The sequence below is a fragment of the Vanellus vanellus genome, assembly GCF_965231255.1.
Source record: "Vanellus vanellus genome assembly, chromosome: 1".
NCBI classification, from domain to species: Eukaryota; Metazoa; Chordata; class Aves; order Charadriiformes; family Charadriidae; genus Vanellus; species Vanellus vanellus.
Window position 1 is genome coordinate 86,400,541 of NC_138905.1, and position 17,912 is coordinate 86,418,452.

The window sequence follows — 17,912 nt, forward strand, 5'->3', positions numbered from 1 at the left end:
TTTTCTACACAAAATTTAGGCTTGTCCTCATATGTAACCAGCCTTGTGCCCTGCTCTTTTAAGTCTTCAACTGATGCACTTGTGCTATTTTGTTACCTATCCATTCCTTCCTCAGTCCACCTGTGCTCGCCTCTTCACATGGAGAAAGTAGCTGATGGAATATGGAAGAGCAAAGGCTGCATACCCACCCCGGTCCATTCAGAGTACAATCAGATCTAGTAGAGATTATTTATTTACCCTTAGGGGTATCCATAGGGACACTTTATCCTGCAGCTCTTTGAATCTAATGGCCTTGAGCAGTGCTAGAAGCACCAGATATGGTGTGGCTTTTGTAGTCATGACCAAGTAAAATTTCATGATCTGTAATGCACAGGGATTCTGGCACCATCTAGTGATCCCTTCTGACTTCCAGCTCCATAATGACAGGTCCCATGCAATCCCTCCACTCAAAGCTCTATCCTGTTTTCCTGAGTAATTAGTTAAAAACAGTGTTGGCAAGTTCTTTGTTCTGCTTTGAGTTACTGGGCTCAGGCTTCACATGGAGACTTGCCCAGACTGAGTCAGATATGCTTTCCTGTTGTTTTCCAACTCCGCTTTGCAGGACATCATGAGTGGGTTTAATCCTTTGGTAGCAAATACCGACAGCATAGGTATTTTCACATACTCACTCACCAGTGAAGAACAAACACCAAAGAGGTAAGGCCAGTAGTATGTCCTTTGAAACTGCTTGAATATGTGCAAAAGGAGATTGTTTCAATTGGAATTTACTACTCTTCATCTGTTTTCATTTGCATCTTTGAGTTTCTGTGTTGCAACGAGCATCTTGTGAAATGTCCTGGCAGAGAAATGATGAAAATTCCCCCATCTCCATGTGCTGTGGGGAACACCCAGGATACAGCTTTTTCTGCACGCCAGATTAGAGACTGTGAAGGCTCCTCACCAGTGTGGGAGCTGCCCTAGTGCAGTGCTCTGTGCAAGACGAAGCCTGTATTCGTGGCCATATTGGAATGTGTACTCTTGGTGGAGAAGAGTGATACTGTGGTAGAGATAATGAATCGCCGAGGGAGGGTCAGTCCTGGAACTGCAGGTAACCATAAAGCCTTCCTTTCTGTCCTCCTGTAGAAGAAGGAAGAGGTGGGGGAAAATACAGGGCTGGGGTAGGGTATGGCATAGTACAGTGGCTGGCCTCATACTGGGAGAAGGGGCTTAGGACAAGAGCAAAGCAACGGATAAGGGAACTGGGGAGTGCCCAGGCTGGGAGAACGACCTTTTTCCGAGAGCCAGGGGTAATGAAAGTCCAGGCAGACTATGGTCTGCTATTCCCTTCAGTGTTTCTTCTGTAAACACTGGGACTGAAGAGTGCTATCCTACTATCATTGTCCAGGTAAAACTATCTGCATCAAGCTAAGTACAAGTCACTTCTCCCATCTCTGGTGTCTCTAAGGAGAACCAAGTAAGGGCTCTCCCGAGAGCTTCAAAGTGCCCATTCTCCCTGTGGAAACAATCTCTTCTGTGTGTCTCCCTCTGCAAACACTGAGCTGGACAGTCACTCCTTTGAGTAACTATACGCTATTGCATAAAAGGACTTGGAAGATAGAGCTAAAATAGAGGTAGCTGAGGGAAAGTAGATCTAAAGGGAGATGAAGAGGAGGAAAGTACAGAAAGAGGGTTCAGTGAAAGACAGGGGAGGGCAACCAGGAAGACCTGTTGGGGAGAATGGAGGTGTGACAGGATAAAGAAAAGAGGAGTGCAATTTGGGAAGAGTACAGGCAGGGCTTGTGATAAAAAGTGAAATAAAAGAGCAGCTTCAGGGGACCCCCCTACTCTGTGAGTCTGACCCATTGTTAATGCCAGGCAGCAGGATCTGGTTACAGCAGGACCTGGTTACAGCATCTGTGGGGGTCCCCAGGCCTTGGAAGAAGGGTTCTAGCAGGTTGTTGGGGTGTAGAGCCACCTGGGTTATCCTGCCCCTAGCTCTGGGCTGTGGGATTCCCATTCTTGCCTTGTGTTTTTCAGCCCCAGCAGAAGAGAGAAGCTGCTCCTGGCTGAACCCTTGGGTCTTCCTTGTTTCTGTCCTTGCCATCAAATCTGCCTTTGTAACCGTCTGCCTTGGTGGGTTCCAGGGTCTCTTAATTCCCCTGGGATGAAGGGAGTGGTTGACTGCTTTTTCTCAAATGGAAAGACGATATCCTAGTCTCTCTGCCAGCAGGCAAATGCCCTTCCCCAAAACAGCCTGTTCTGCTGCCCCTCTCCCCCCTCTGCCCTCTTAGTCAGGGAGTTGAGTCCCTTCCACAGTTAAGGTTCTTTCCCTTGGAGGGCTCCGATCAGTTTCTCACCCACCTGAATAAAGCCAGTCCTGGATGAAACCAGTCAGTTTTTCCCCTCCCACCAAGAGCTAAGGAGTCTCTTTAGTATCAGAGAACATCTAGGTAGGTTCCCTGAAGGCTGGCTGTTGGACGTTGGTTCTCCTGACCTGGTCTCTGTCTCTCAGAGGTCCCTGTGACAGTGTTGGAGCCAAGGGACAAGTGTGATCTCACTGGAAATACTGGTGCCAAGGCTGCTCATATTTTAGCAGGGTGGGGGTGAATCCATCAAAATGCTGCATCCCACCCACAGTGTCTGGACCGACCAAAAGGGAAATCTTTTGCTTGTACTGTCCTGGGGTATCATATTGCTCTGTGATGACTCTTCTGTGCTTCTTCTTAACTCCCTTGGTTGAGGCCTCAACACTCAACAGTTCTACCCCTTCTTGATAAAGGTAAAAGTGGTTCTCTAAAGCTGCAACGCCTGGGAAGATTAAGAGGGAATGCATATTAATATTCCACCTTTATTAAGCTTATCCCACAACTCCTTTGACCCTTTCCTGACCCTGTCCTCAAAGGATGTCTAAGCTGGTTTTGTCAGCTGGGAAAATGAGTCTTTCAGGCAGCAGAGGTGAGAGGAGCTCATCCAATTAATGCCTGTTCAAAGGCAGGAGTGACCAGTAGTGGGAGAAACAGCCTGCTGTTTATCTCCTTGTTCAATACAGATTTCAGAGCTTGTTAACATAACAGAGTCTCTGTGGCTGCTCTAAGTCAGAGGGTGGAAGATGGGGCAGGTTGGTCATGAATGAGGAGGAAAGGATGGGAGTAGCACTTTCCTTCTCTTTCCTCTCTTCCCAGTTGTTTTCTTTCATGGAAGCTATGGCCAGTACAAGACTCTGCTCCAGAATGCTACAGAGTGGCGTTGCGTCCCCAACGTATCTGCAGACAAAAGTGAGTGATGCTAAGGAACACTAAGAACCTCACCAAAATTTACCCTGCTGTCAGTCAGCCTTTGAGGTTGGGAATGTGATTGTCAGCCAGACCTGTATTGTTTTAAGGAAGAAAGCCAAAGAATTGAAAAAAAATGCTGAAAATCGCACAATTTTACTTAGGATGCTATGAACACATGTTCAGGGCCAGTGGAAGAAGGTGGGTCGTTCCAGACTTACCTTTGACCACCCTTCCTACTCTTCCTCTCTCACAACCCCTCAACTGCTAGTCCTGTTCACTAACCTCACTGCAAGTGCTTCATCCTTTTGTAAGGGCTGGTTCAATCCAGCTCCACTCCTTGTGCTGGCTTACTGCCTGTTCACGCACGCATCATGGCCAGTGCGAGGGACAGCAGTAGGAGTGGTAGGAAGGATGTTGTTACACAGTTTAGAGTAGCTGCAGAGCTGGGCTGCAATCACACACGACTTGATGGCAATGGCAAGTGCTAGAACTCCTGCCAGTGCCAATTCCCAAACTCACTTCAGAGATGTTCTCACTTGTTCATTGAGTTCAGATACAGATTGCAGTTTGCACAGGGGCTATCCCGTACACGTTGAGTACATCTGAGTAGCTGTTCAGACTCCTTTTACAGTCCATGATAAAAAGGTGTTTGCAGGTACAAAATAGGCATGGTCCACCTATTCTTATGGTGGACATCTATGGAAGGCCAGACAGGCTGTGTTCTACACATGTTCAATTTGCTGTTCCCTGTAAAAAAAAAACTGCCTAGCTCCATGAGGCACAAGCATGTCCATCAAACAGCAGACAGACTCCCCCAATCAACACACTTAAGAATTCAGAAGAAATTGTCCATCATTGCTTAGTTATGCGGGGAAACTTTAGCTTTCATTGTGGAATTAGGAATGGATGGAAAAGTTTTGCAGAGTACATGATGGCTACAGGCCATTCTCCAGCAGTTTAGTGAAAGATCAGGGTGAGCAGCACAGAGACGGAGAGTTCCAAGTTCCTTAGACTGCTTGAACTTGATTTTGCATATTGTCTGATGCTCTCTAGTGCCATGGTCTCTCTTTCTACAAAGGTACATAATGGTATACCTCGAGTGCATCTAATATATAAAAGCACAGGTCCGTTAACAAAAGTTTTGTTAGCTGTTCCACTCACTGGACTCTACTCCCTCCATTTGGTGCCAAGAACGGGATGTGAGATTCTGTGCTGTGAAGACAGCTCTTGAAAGGCATGGGGTTATCTGGATCCACCTTGTAGCATTAATATGATGTGCTTGCTTGCTGTGGGTGGCCTGGAGCATTGGCTTGACAGGGGCATTGTCACTGCGTGCAACCTCCTGAAGAGCTCCTGACTGGGAAACCCAAGAAGAGAGTCCCTATGAGGCCTGGAATTCACAGCAAACATCTGGGTACATACAAGGGCGTATATTTTTGTTGCCTTTATTGGATGAACTTTTCAGTCTGATATATTCTATACAGAGATATATTCAGGGTATAATATATACAGCTCATAGATACAGACATGTAACCTTAAAGCATGTAGCCTCATGATTTGAGAGAATATATCTGTTTTTTAATCCATCATGTGACTTTCTGGCTATAAGGCAGATCTCTAGGGAAACCTGGCTAGTATAGGGAACCGCCTGTGGTGGGAGCAAGACTGTCAGAGCAGTTTACTGTACATCTGTCAGTCTGTGTGAGTCAAGAGCTAAACACTTGGACAACACTTCTCTGATGGAAATGTAAACAGAAGTGCACGAGCCAACTACTTCCCATCTCGCTTCCTCAGGAAGGGTAAGGCAGAAACTGTCTCTCATCAAAGAGGGGCTGCATGGACATGGCAGAACAGACAGAGAAAGGGGAAGGTACTTCAGGCAGCAGCATTGTGACAGGAGCCTGTCAGACTGTTGACAGCTTTACTTATGGAGCATGGAAGAGAACATTTACCTCTGTTCAGACTAAAGGCATGGCTCAAATCCCTCCTCTAATACCTGGGACCCTACACTGAGCTCACTAAGATGAAGGACAAGCACACCTTGTTCAAAAGCAGGATTTTTTCTCCCACAGAGGAGGGCTGGATGTGCTGCCCGAAGGGCTGGAAACGCTTTCAAGAAAAGTGCTATTACCTGTCGGCTGATAAAATGTCCTGGGCTGAGAGTGTGCAGAACTGCACTGGGATGGGCTCCCACCTGGTGGTGATCACCAGCAAAGCAGAGCAGGTAGGTGCAGGGCTGAGCAGGGGGCACAGCAGCCAGAGACACAGTGCCAGGTCCTGGTGGGGACTCAGATGCCCTCCGTGCTGCTGCAGGGGAGGGGGGATGTCCTTTCTGCACCCCTTCAGAACCGGCTCCCCTCTGCCACCACTCCCGCCCCACAGGGACTCCTGCTGCCTCCCTCTGCTCAGTCCTGCACCTCATAGACATTGTGCTTTTTGCAGGAGTTCCTCTTCAACTTGGCGAAAGGAGTATTTGCTAACGCCTATGAAACAAAATACTACATAGGCTTATTTGCTTATGAAAATGGGCAATGGCAGTGGGTGGATCAGACTCCGTATCAGAAGGCAGCCACGTGAGTATCCCAGGGGGAGTGAGGAAGGTCCTGTAATTCACACCCCTCAGTCCAAGTGACCAATACACCATGTAAGGCAGGTATGTGTTAGAGGGGTCTCTGTCCTTAAGTGCAGTATAAGTCGGAAAACTTCACAGAATCACGGAATTTTCAGAATTGGAAAGGACCTCTAGAGATCATCTAGTCCAACTCCCCTGCTAAAGCAGCATTGCCTAGAGCACATTACTCAGGACTGCATCCAGGCGCGTCTTGAAAATCTCCAGAGAAGGGGACTCCACAATCTCCCTGGGCAGCCTGTTCCAGTGCTCTGTCACCCTCACTGTAAAGTTTTTCTGTGTATTTGAACAGAACTTCCTATGTTCCAACTTGTGCCCGTTGCCCCTCGACCTGTCACTGGGAACCATTGAAAAGAGCCTGGCTCCATCCTCCTTCAACCCACCCTTTAGATACTTGTACACAATAATAAGGTCTCCCCTCCAGGCTAAAGAGTCCCAGCTCTCTCAGCCTTTCCTCATAAAGGAGATGCTGGCATCCCTCAATCATCTTATTTGCCCTACACTGGACTCTCTCCAGTAGTTCCCTGTCTCTCTTGAACTGGGGAGCCCAGAACTGGACACAGACACACTTGACTAGTTTTCTAGTCAAAAACATGACTAGTCTTTGCCTTGCCAGAGCTCCTGATCTCTGTTACAATAACCTTCCCCTTTGTCTTCCACAACTGTTTGAGGTGACTTCACTCCCACTGTCGTGCATGCCAATGCATTCCCAATAGAGGAACTTTCTTTTACAGGTTCTGGAAACCCGGGGAACCCAATTTACTCTTTGCAGAAAAATGTGCTGCAATTCATGTCAAGGGAAAAAAAGACTCCAGCACTTACAGTAACTGGAACAACATCCTGTGCTTTACAAGTTGCTATCGAATTTGTGAACTGGCAGTCAAATTTGTCTGAGGAAGGAAACACCACTTTGGATGAAGGACTTGAAGGAGTATTCTTGAGAAAGGGCAGTTCATGAAAGAGCTGATGAAAAGCTGGCCTGAACCCACACAAATGCTTTGTTTTGCAATGCAGGATGAGCAAGCCTTCCACAGAACCCCAGCTCTGAAGGACCTCAGTTCCCAGCCTGTGGTCCTGCATCTCTTTCCAAGCTGGAGATCAGTTCTGGATGAAATCATTCAGGCTGATGTCATGAACCTACCGTGCCCCTTTTCACTCTTCTCCTTCTCAGATGGGTGCCCTGATCCTCCAATACTTTCCTTGATTCCTTGTCCAGTTGATATCTCAGTGATGCAGAAAAGGCCCTCTCTGTTTCATGAAAGGATACTGGTCTTAGAAATCACTGGAGCATTTGGTGGAGTTTGCTTCATGGCTTATTGTCAATGTTTCCTTCCTTCTTCAGCATATTCTGTGTTCATAAGTTAAAAAACCCCATATCAATAAATGTTAATTCAGGTCTTTGTATGAGGCTGTCTTTTGAGTGACAAGTCCCAGCCCCCTGCATGGAGGTTTTAAATTTCCAGTGTGCTTGGCACCTGCAGGTGAGAATATTACTGTGAGTGTGCTGGACTGGTCAGGAGCAGGAACAACCTAATGTTCATCTGCAGAGTGTGTGAGAAAAGCTGTGAACCCTTTTGGAGAATCATGTGTGAGTGAAGCAACAGAGCAGGCTGTGTAGTGGTCACAACTGTTTGCCAACAACTGTTTGCCCACGATGTAGCAGAAAGCAGATGGATTTTGGAGATCCTGCTGAGACATGTGGCGGGATTAAGCATGGCAATGAAAGGGAGATAAAGCAATCAAATATCACATGAAGGGTAAAAGCCAGAGTCTCCCCAGGAGGGATTTCTAATGTGAGAAAAGAGTGGAAGGCCCCTATCAGAGGCATCACTGCAAATCAGATACACAGAAGTCTTGAGCAAGTGTTCTGCTTCCCCCAGATTTCCCAAACCTCTCTCTGTATATTCTTCCTCTTTCGTCAATGATATCTATATTCCCTGAAGAGCTGCAAGTTTCCTGCTGGAAAAAAAAACCCACCTGAAAAATTAGTTCTGGGTGTTTTTTATTTTCTTAAAAAATCTGAGCACAAATTTGAAGCCCCTGAAGCAATGTCTCTCCCATGTTTCTGTTTTAGCCAAAAAACCCTAAAAGCTTGGCTGTTGCAAGGTCTTGGCCCCCTATTTTCTAAAGTTGCTGGGACCTTTTCGCAATGGAGAAAACTTTGTTGTCCTGTCCAACATGACATTGAACAAAAACATTGCAATGGACTTCTCTTTTTGATTTCCCCCAACTCAGTTCTGGAAACCACAGAAGCAGGGTTTTGAGGAAGAAAAAGGGGTAGATAAGATGCACAGAGAGTGACTAATGCTTACAGTAGGTTTTAGAGGCAGCTGAAGTTCTGATGTCTGGGACGTGGTATGGGGCAGAGAAAAACTCACACCAGAAGACCAGTTTGCAAGAAAATGTAACTTGCTAGAAACAGTCTCCATGCCTCAAATTTGAAATGCAAAGTTTTTCTTGAGATGTCCTCACAAAAGAGGGATCTTGGGAGATGATACTGGGTTTGCCTGCAGAATCACTGAAGGGAAGTTGCTGATTCCATCTATCTGCAAACACACACACATACACCCCCCAATACACAAGTGCAAACCCATTCTTTTACAGTAGTTGTACAAGACAGCAAATTAAGGTGGACAGAGGAATCGGTCCCTGTCTCTGCTTTGTGCAGCCACTGTTGAAGCATAAGTGACAAAACTCTGAGCAAGCGTTTCAGCTGTGTCTCTGAGTAAATCCAATGCCCTTGACTAGTCCACCCCAATGGCAGCGCTTATGGTTTAGGCAGGGATGGACTGTGTACACAGTAGGTGTTTGCACAGACATAGAATAATGCAAAATCCTTCCTCTCAATGTACTCCTCTTTGATATGGATTTATCTGAAAGAAGTACGGCTCTCCAACATATGAGAAACAGGCATTACGTCTCAAGTCTGCCTTGGTTCAGATGTCATAACAAGAGGCAGAGGTAAAGATATACAGTCAGGTATAGCACTTTCAGAAAGCTTCACGAGGACAATCCCCGCATATTGAACCAGGAGGTTGGGTAGAAAGGACAAAAAGTGTATCAGATTAACATATTTCATGATTGCATCTGTAGTCCTTGTTTTCAGGTGGGAGAGGGGGCAACCAGCAGGTGAGAATGGTGGGAAGAAGTCTCCCATCTTAAGAACTCTCTTCTGGGGGAGGAAATTATCCTGTAACATTGCCACTGATCTGCTGAAAGGAGCACAGACATGGATAAAAATGCCTGGCCACAGTTTTATGGGAGAATAAAAGAAACTGTGAGAAAGGTAGTCCTGAGATGCTGAGCCCAACATAAACAGGTCACTCAGCACGTGAAGAGTTAAAACTTTCGTAGCTGCAAACATGTTCATTTCTACTTTCTGCCAGTGTTATCTCAGGATCTGACCTTCCTCTTTAAACTGCAAGCTTGAGACATATTTGGTTCAAGAGGCTATATTCAACAGACTGTCAATTAAGCAACACACTACTAAGAAATGAATGTCAATTAAATGATCAATAAATTAATTAACACCTCTATTATCAATTTACAGATCTATGATTTTACACAGCTACTTGCAATTATGCAGCTACAGTTTATCCCTCATACACACAACTAGTATTGAGTTGCACCTCTACTGCCCTTTTCTCTATCCTCCCATGTCACTTAGTTTCAGGATCGAATCCTATCCCACCTTACTCCACCCTCCCGTAGCTAGTCTTTAGGTGTGGACCTGATGGAGAGGGCGGTGGGTATTCAAAGGGGGATCCCTCCAGTGTTCTGCTGGATTTCGAACCTTGGGGTAGATTCACTACAAGGTGTAGGGGTCCATGTTCCTGCCATTGGAAGACCTGCCCTCCTTTGTTCTTTGATTTTATGTTATTCTCTATTTTTTTTTGATCTTTGGAGCCATTGTTTTGCCACCTTAGTACCAATCTTCCTCTGCCCAATCTTCTCCCAAGTAAAGAGCCTACATCTGATTGCTCTTTCCCCATTGATCTCAGTTTTGCTACATCTATTTGAAAATTTGGTGTTTCTGAAACTATTTCCTAAGCAATCTTGAGTAGAGCATTGCTAATAACCTAAGCACTGTTGGCCTGTACAGCTATTATCCAAGAGATCCCTCAAACCCCCCTTCAGTTATCCAGTACATTCTGGCTACCCATTGCTTATCTCACATGTTGTCTAAACCATGTGACTTTAACCTTTATATCTCCACCTGGTTACAAGTTATAACAAACACTTTCTTATTTTATATGTAGGCAGCCCACATACCAGAGCAAGGGTTTGCACATGCTGGTTTTGTGCTTACTCACCACCTTGCTCTCTTTTAGCTGCTTGACATGCTTTTGTACAACCTCCTGGTTTCCTGCAAAGGCCTTAGCTGATTATGAGGTCCAGTACTCCAGCACCATCACAGCACTCACAGCAAGTCACCTGCCACTCTCTCTCAGTGTCACTGTGATTTACGTTCACCTGCTGGGTAGTGGGAAGGCTGTTGTCATGAGAGCGATTGTGTGAGACCCTGAAGTCTTTCATTGTAAGGGCCTCCCACACAGCAAAGACGTTTCTACTATTCTGTCACCTCAGGGTTTCTTGCCTTCCAAAACCTCCACACATCCTTCTCCTCCACACTGATGATTTTGCCCCACATTGACTGCTTCAGAATGAAATGATTGCTCTCCAGGAAGGGCAACTCGGGTGTGAAGGAGCTGGAGACGAAAAGAGACAGGAATAAGCTAAGCTCTGCCCTAGCAGGTAAGGAGGAAATGTTTGAAGCTCTTGGTTTTGCAAACCAAGTCAGACTCTGAGCTCAGCTGCCAAAGGCTGTTGTGTGGTATTCAGCAAGTACCAGCCAAAGAACCAGTACCAGATGCAGCAGCAGTATCAGACTACTGTGGAAGGAGTATGTGAATTAAATACTCTCTTTCCTCTAGTAGGGGACCTCTTGATCATGCAGTCAACTGATACTCAGTCATATATCTCAAAGCAGCCATGAAGGTCTGGTCTGAGTGGTCTTTGGCAGAGGAATCCTGAGGATGGGGAAGCATAGTGCCAAAGAAACGTGGTGGCTTTGGAAGATAGTTGCTGCATATGGTTCTTTCTTAGCTACAGTTTCTATACTGTGAGGGTGCAATATGAAACTGTCCTGTTATTTAGTACCTTTGATGAATTGTAGAGCAAGTTAGGTGGGATTGCACATCTGGAGATATTTGGTCCTACATATTGCTAGCAGCAGGGCTATCTTCAAGGCTACATGAAGTTACTTAGGTCCTTTTCCTGTTGAGTTTGGACCATCTCAGAGATGGACATCCCACAGTTTCTCTGGCCACGTGTTCCAGTGCCACAGCACTCTCAGGGAAGAATTTGTTTCTCATACCTGATCCAAATTTCCTTTGCAATTTATGGAACCACTTTTACTACTCTTCAGCATACTGAATTGGTGGGATGTAAGGGGATGTATGGGTTAATGAGCTTATGGAGAAGGAATATCCACAACCCGTGCATTCTCAGCTCCCTTTACATTGAGCCATCAGTACTTATTTCCAGAGCATCCAAATCTGTTCCTTGTTTTACAAAAGAGGAGGCAGTCGCACTTGAAGGTGGACGGTCGTACTCAAAGAGTTGTGGTCAAGGGCTCAATGCCCAAGTGGAGAGCAGTGATGAGTGGCGTTCCTCAGGGGTCGGTACTGGGACTGGTGCTGTTCAACATCTTTGTCAGCGACATGGACAGTGAGGTCGAGTGCACACTCAGCAAGTTTGCCAATGATACCAAGCTGTTTGGTGAGGCAGACACTCTGGAGGGGAGGGATGCCACCCAGAGGGACCTGGACAGGCTGGAGAGGTGGGTCCAAGACAACCTCATGCAGTTCAACAAGGCCAAGTGCAAGGTCCTATATCTGGGTCGGGGCAATCCCCAGCACAAATACAGGCTCAGCGGAAAATGGATTGAGAACAGCCCTGAGAAGGACCTGCATGTGCTGATTGATGAGAAGCTCAACATGAGCCAGCAATGTGCGATCACAGCCCAGAAGGCCAACCATATTCTGGGCTGCATCAAAAGAAGTGTGGCCAGCAGGTCAAAGGAGGTGATTCTGCCCCTCTACTCCACTCTTGTGAGACCCCACTTGGAGTACTACATCCAGCTCTGGAGTCCCCAACATAAGAAGGACATGGACCTGCTGGAGCGTGTTCAGAGGAGAGCCACGAGGATGATCTGAGGGCTGGAGCACCTCTCCAGGTGAGGAGAGGTTGAAAGAGTTGGGGCCCTTCAGCCTGGAGAAGAGAAGGCTCCGGGGATATCTTATTGAGGCCTTCCAGTACCTAAAGGGGGCCTACAGGAGAGCTGGGGAAGGACTTTTTACTAGGGCATGTAGTGATAGGACGAGGGGGAATGGCTTTAAACTGGAAGAGGGCAGGTTCAGATTGAACATTAGGAAGAAGTTTTTCACTTTGAGGGTGCTAAGGCACTGGCACAGGTTGCCCCGAGGGGTTGTTGAGGCCCCATCCCTGGAGGTGTTCAAGGCCAGGCTGGACGTGTCCTTGGACAATTTGGTCTAGTAGGAGGTGTCTCTGTCTATGTCAGGGGGGTTGGAACTAGATGATCTTCAAGGTCCTTTCGAACCTAAACCATCCTATGATTCTATGATAAAAAATATCTTTTTCTCTCTCCACCCCAAGCAGATGTAGGAGAAATCCTCTGCAGATGACCAATTACAGTTTGAGGGTCCTTTTCACCCACCTCAGAAAATCAGTTACTTCAGACGTTTGTGGTGCCAGTTGCTCCGTGGCTCCAAACTAGAACCACTGGATAAAGTAATTTCCAGCTGTGGGCAATTATAGGCCTTGAAGAAATCACCTGAGAAACAACTTAATTTAATTTCCAACTTAAAATGAAACAGTTGGATCCTTCAAGTCTTTCATCAGGGACTGGGAGCTTCCGGGGGGAAGAGGGCTATATTTCTTGGCTAGAAAAGGAAAAAGATCTACAGGGCAGGAGTGGGGTCACTGTCAGAGCTGCGTGAGGGGGCCAGAGCCAGAGCAGAAGGTGGTCCCACAAGGCAGAGGTTTCTTGGATCACAAAAAGAAGGAAGGCAACTGTTTGCAAGGGGTTTGGCCGAAGGGCTGACCTTCCTTCCTCCTGAGCTGGAGGCTGCTGCCTCACAGCCCTGCCTGGACCATGGTGACCAGGGCTGCCCCTGCAGGACTGCAGGACACCTGTGCTTTTGTGCAGCTTGCCAAGACACAGGGAGGAGGTGGCAGAGCCTGAGTGGGATGCACTTGACAGGAGCCATATGAGGAGCTGCCAGGAGGCAGGTGGAGGTGAAGGGAGCTGGGATAAGGTGCGTGAGACCAGAAGCTGTTACTGGGGAGAGACAGGGAAGGGTGGCAGGGGCGGAGACAGCTGACCAGGACCTGCAGGGTGCAGGTTCCTCCTCCTTCATGGAGGAAACACATCCTCCATCTGCCAGAGGAGAGAGACAAGGGCTTCTGTCTGTTCCCTCCACCCTTGGTCAGCTACCAGGGGAAGCACCAACCAGCCCCGGGTCATAGGCCTGTGCCACGAGAGTGTAAGGGGCCAGTCATGGCAGGCTGCTGGTGCCACTCAGGTGGTCACTAGGACTGCTGGGCAGGTGTGCTGCGTGGGGAACAGCTGCAAGCTTGTGACATGAGAGCTGTGATGCAGAAAACATCTCCCACATTTCATGGCCCTGAGGAGAGAGCTTTTCAAAGCTGCTGCAGCAGCAAAACACTGCTGCTTCACATCACCAGGTTACCCCAAAGCGGTCTCACCAGCTCAGCAGAAATTTTGGTTATTTTTCTGCCCAGAAAGGTGCACCTATCCCACCCAGAACTATGCACAGCCATGACAAGTTTGCATGGTCAGGTTCCTGCATGACTACACCTGTAGCAGACATGTTTGCCTCAGAGAGTTTCTGCCCCGGTGTGTGCAGTGCCTGTGGGTCAGCTGCCCACAGGGTTAGGCTGGCTGAGAGACACTGTGAGGCCTTTTGCATGACATAGACTGAGACACAATTTGAGCTGACTTAGAAGAAGGCATGTGGGACAAAGTTCATGAGTAGAGGCTATAAGGCAGGCCTTTGCTTCCCTGTCGACATTTTTCAGATTCCTTATAAGCTGTTGGAAACTACCGCTGTTCCCAGCTGGAAACATGTGCATCTCCACTAGGGCCAAAGCAATTAACAGTTACAAGTTTGGGCCTTCATTACCCAAAACCTGAATCTTTGCTTTTGCAGGTTTACAGACAAGAGGATCTGCTTCCTCATTCCTGTTTGGAAAAAAGGATCTGTTGGACTCTGTTGGATCCAAAAAAACCTGTTGAATCCACAGCATCTATACAGAAGCTGCAAAGTTTAGCAGTATTGATCTCATTTGCCCTGTATTAATTCTCAAGAAAATCTGTGTCCAAGCAACCTCTTCCAGAACATGTTTGAATAGTCGTAAGAAGTCTCTACTTGGTAGGTTGGACACCCTACACTGCTACATCTTAAATGTTTGAAATTTGCTTAAAGAATAATGCTTGTTTCTTGCTTTCAAGATGGTGAACCACCTCAGCCTCTTTTCTTTTGGCATAATAAAAGGCAGGATTCAGAGTTTCCCCAAGTCCTCTCACCACACATCCAGGAGACCCAACAATTCCTTTGCAGATATTTTCCTGGACTGTGACAGATGTGACAGGCTCTCAAGGAAAAGCAGACAGTTCCTGTTTCCATTCTGGTATGCTATTCCTCTCACAAACACAAGAAATCCTTTCCATCTGTGTGATTAAGTACCTTAGGGTACCAGCCTCTGCAAGAGGGAAATGTCATTGCATCAGAAGGATGATATTGCAATGCTGGAGCTGGAGGGGTGGGAAGAGTCTCAGAACCGTGCAGAAAGATTTCTCTTTGCTTTGAGAGGAGTTGATCGTTTCTCCCAACACAGTCTTTGCTGTGTTGTGGTTTTACCCCAGCCAGCAACTAGGATCATCCACCTTCTCGTTCCTCCCCTGCCCTGAAGGGTAGGGAGAAGGAGGAGAAAGGGAAAAAAACCCCACCAAACTCGTGGGTTGAGATAAAGACAGTTTAATAGCACAATGACGGGAAAGGAAAATAACAACGACGACAACGATGACAACAACAGCAGCAGCAGCAGCAACAACAGTAACAATGGTAGTAGTAGTAGTAGGAATAAAGTAATAGTAAAAGAATATACAAGACACAAGTTACTGTCCCCACCTGGTGAATTGGTTGCCTGACCCAGCCTGACCTGAACAGAGATCACAGGTTCCCCCCCGGCCCCAGCCCCCATTTATATACTAAGCATGGTACAGAATATTCCATTGGCCATTCCATTGTTCTGCTTGTGCTCCTTCTCAGCTTCTATGGGAAGCTGAAAAATGTACTTGACTAGTATAAACATCATTTAGCAACAACTAAAACGATATGCATTATTGACATTCCTTTCATACCAAATCTGAAAACACAGCAGCCACTAGAAAGAAAAATAACTCTGTCCCAGTTGAAACTGCTAAAACATAAAATTAATTCTTCAGTAGAGGCAGGGCTTGAGCAGACAAGAGTCTATATGGGTTGACCATGAGCCTGAGGGTGAAGGCAGATGAAACAGAAAGGATTCAACTTGGGAGCAAGGTGGGAAGTTCAGGATCCCAGCAGAATTTCTGAGCTCTGTAGTTACCTTCTCAGCACCTGTACAGATCAGGTGGGAGCCCATCCCATTGTAGTTCTTGTTTCCATTGCTGGGGCATGATATCAGACAATACACAGGAGTAGCTGACAAGGACTTCTCCAGCCCGTTGGACAGCAGATCCTGCCTTGCTCTGTGTGTGGAGGACAAGCACAGAGCAAACGCTAGTGATTTCCATGGGATATCCCATAGTCCCTGGGCACTATACAGGATAATTTCCTCCCTATGTCTAAGGATTTGCCATCTTTTGTTTAGCCCTTGGACGACACTGGGATAAGATATGGGTGATAAGAAGATCTTCCTAATACGTTTAGCAACTCTGGCTACATTAACAAGCTGATTATTGTGGATCTAACCACTCATGTGGAAATCTGTGCCTGGAGAAAAACAGTAGTATCTCAGTGTAATCAGACTCATCCCTGTCACTATTTCTCCAATCCCTGACTTGAAATGCAGTCTGTTGTCTTTCTTTGTCCCTATGTCCTACCTCATAGTTGACTCTCCCTCTGTTTTTCATGGGGACATATGGGAGCAAGTTAGCCACCTGTCTAATATAGGAGTTGTTAAGAAGAGGTGATCTACATCATTCCTGGTATGCAACTTTTGCCACCAGATATCTTACAGATACAGTCCTTCATTCTAAGGTACTGCAGCAGAACTTTGTGCTCTTTGCAGCTTTGGTGTCCATCTGGAAGATATGGAAGAGGACAAGGAGAAAAAAAATAAAAGGGAAGAAAACCTTTTTTTTTTTGTCTTCTGTATTTATCCCAGTGTCCTCTGGTTATGTTACTTGCAAAAGTGCCATGGGTCATTTCCCTTAGGAGGACCCTTGCACAGTTCATCTTCCCTTCTTTACACGCTGGCTGTTAGGAAGCCATTCAACTGCATGATACTTGTCACCTGGTCAAAGAGGGAAGGGAAACTGAGGGTTGTATGGGGAAGGTTGGGATGAGTGTGCTGTGGGACAGATTAATATTTTCTTTTCCCCCTGCCTTGTCCTTGTTTGAGGTAAAACAGAACCAGTTCAGTAATTTTACTTTTTAGCTGGGCCTTTTCTAACTACTGAAATTAACAGCATATTGTACAGACAATATTTGCTATAAGACCTGTGTTTATAGCTGATGCCAAGGAATGAGAGGCTCTTGTTTATACTTATTGCTGTAACACCCAAGGGCAGCTCACTTTGTTATTTGCCCCATTGGAGTGTCGGAAGCAGAAAAGCATAGAGGGGTCCCACCTGTGGGGAGGAGCAGATAGGACAGGTGACCCAAACCCAACCAACGGGGTATTCCAATTCCATCCCATCTGCCTCATGCTCAGTATCAAACTGAGGGATCAAAGGGTCAGCCCTCTATTCTTCAATGGCCAGAGTCTGAGGAAGACTCTGTTCGTCTGCCTTTGATCCCGATCCTGAATCCAGATCCAGCATCCAGTTCCAGTCCATCACTGATTCCAGTCTGGGACTTCCCCAGTGCCTGCTGGTGATGTGATTGTCTTCTTGGGAGCTTGATAAGGTTTTGTATATATTTCATTATTTCCTTTTTATTTGAGTATTAATTTTTCATTAAAGTAGTTTAGTTCCTTCTAACCTCATAAGTAGCTTTCTCTCTCTCTCCTTCCTCTCTTTGAAGTGGGGGGGAGCATCTGTCAGTCAGCCAGTGACTGGTTTGGCCCAAACCACAACATGCCTGAAGAGTCGCTGATATGGAGACCACATAGTGTGGCTGCACCCCAGAGCCAAAACTTTATGCGTCGTTTCCAAAACTGTGAGACTGTTTTGCAGTTCTGAAAAGCAAGCTTTCATACCCTTTCTGGGAAATCAGCATGCTGCGGTGCTTCTCTGATGTGCTAGTACACCAATGCATGCAGCACAGGGAACAAACAGGAGGAATTAGAAGTCTGTGTGCAGCTACAAGGCTACGGTCTCATTGGGGTCACAGAGACATGGTGGGATAGTTCACACAACCAAGATCCTGAAATGAGCAGCTACAGGCTCTTTAGGAAGGATGAGCTGGGAGGGCAAAGGCGGTGAAAAGTGCCTTTATGTGGGAGAGCAGCAGGGACGCATGTAGCTCTGCCTAGCAAGAGGAGATGAGCCAGCTGAGAGCTTATGGGTCAGAATTTGGGGGCAAACCACAATGAGTGATATTGTAGTGGGTACCTGCTAGACTGCCTGATCAGGAAGAAGTAAGTGACAGGCAACTGGAGGAAGCCTCATGTTTGCAGTCCCTGGTCCTTGTGGGGGATTTGAACCACAATGATATTTGCTGCAGGGACAGCACAGCAGGTACAAGCAATCTCAGAAGCTTCTGGAATGCCTTGAT

At 46.7% G+C, this 17,912-nt stretch overlaps 1 protein-coding gene across 1 annotated transcript; it reads left to right on the forward strand.

Moving 5' to 3' along the window:
• Window positions 1-960: 960 nt before the first annotated feature.
• On the forward strand, window positions 961-7,281 carry LOC309674076 (C-type lectin domain family 4 member E-like). Its single transcript, XM_082486013.1, is given in 7 exon segments — window positions 961-1,087; window positions 2,017-2,112; window positions 3,162-3,254; window positions 5,327-5,478; window positions 5,601-5,675; window positions 5,679-5,827; window positions 6,618-7,281. Coding segments are annotated over 7 exon segments (762 nt in total). The 5' UTR covers window positions 961-1,050; the 3' UTR covers window positions 6,778-7,281.
• The last annotated feature ends 10,631 nt before the right edge of the window (window positions 7,282-17,912 follow it).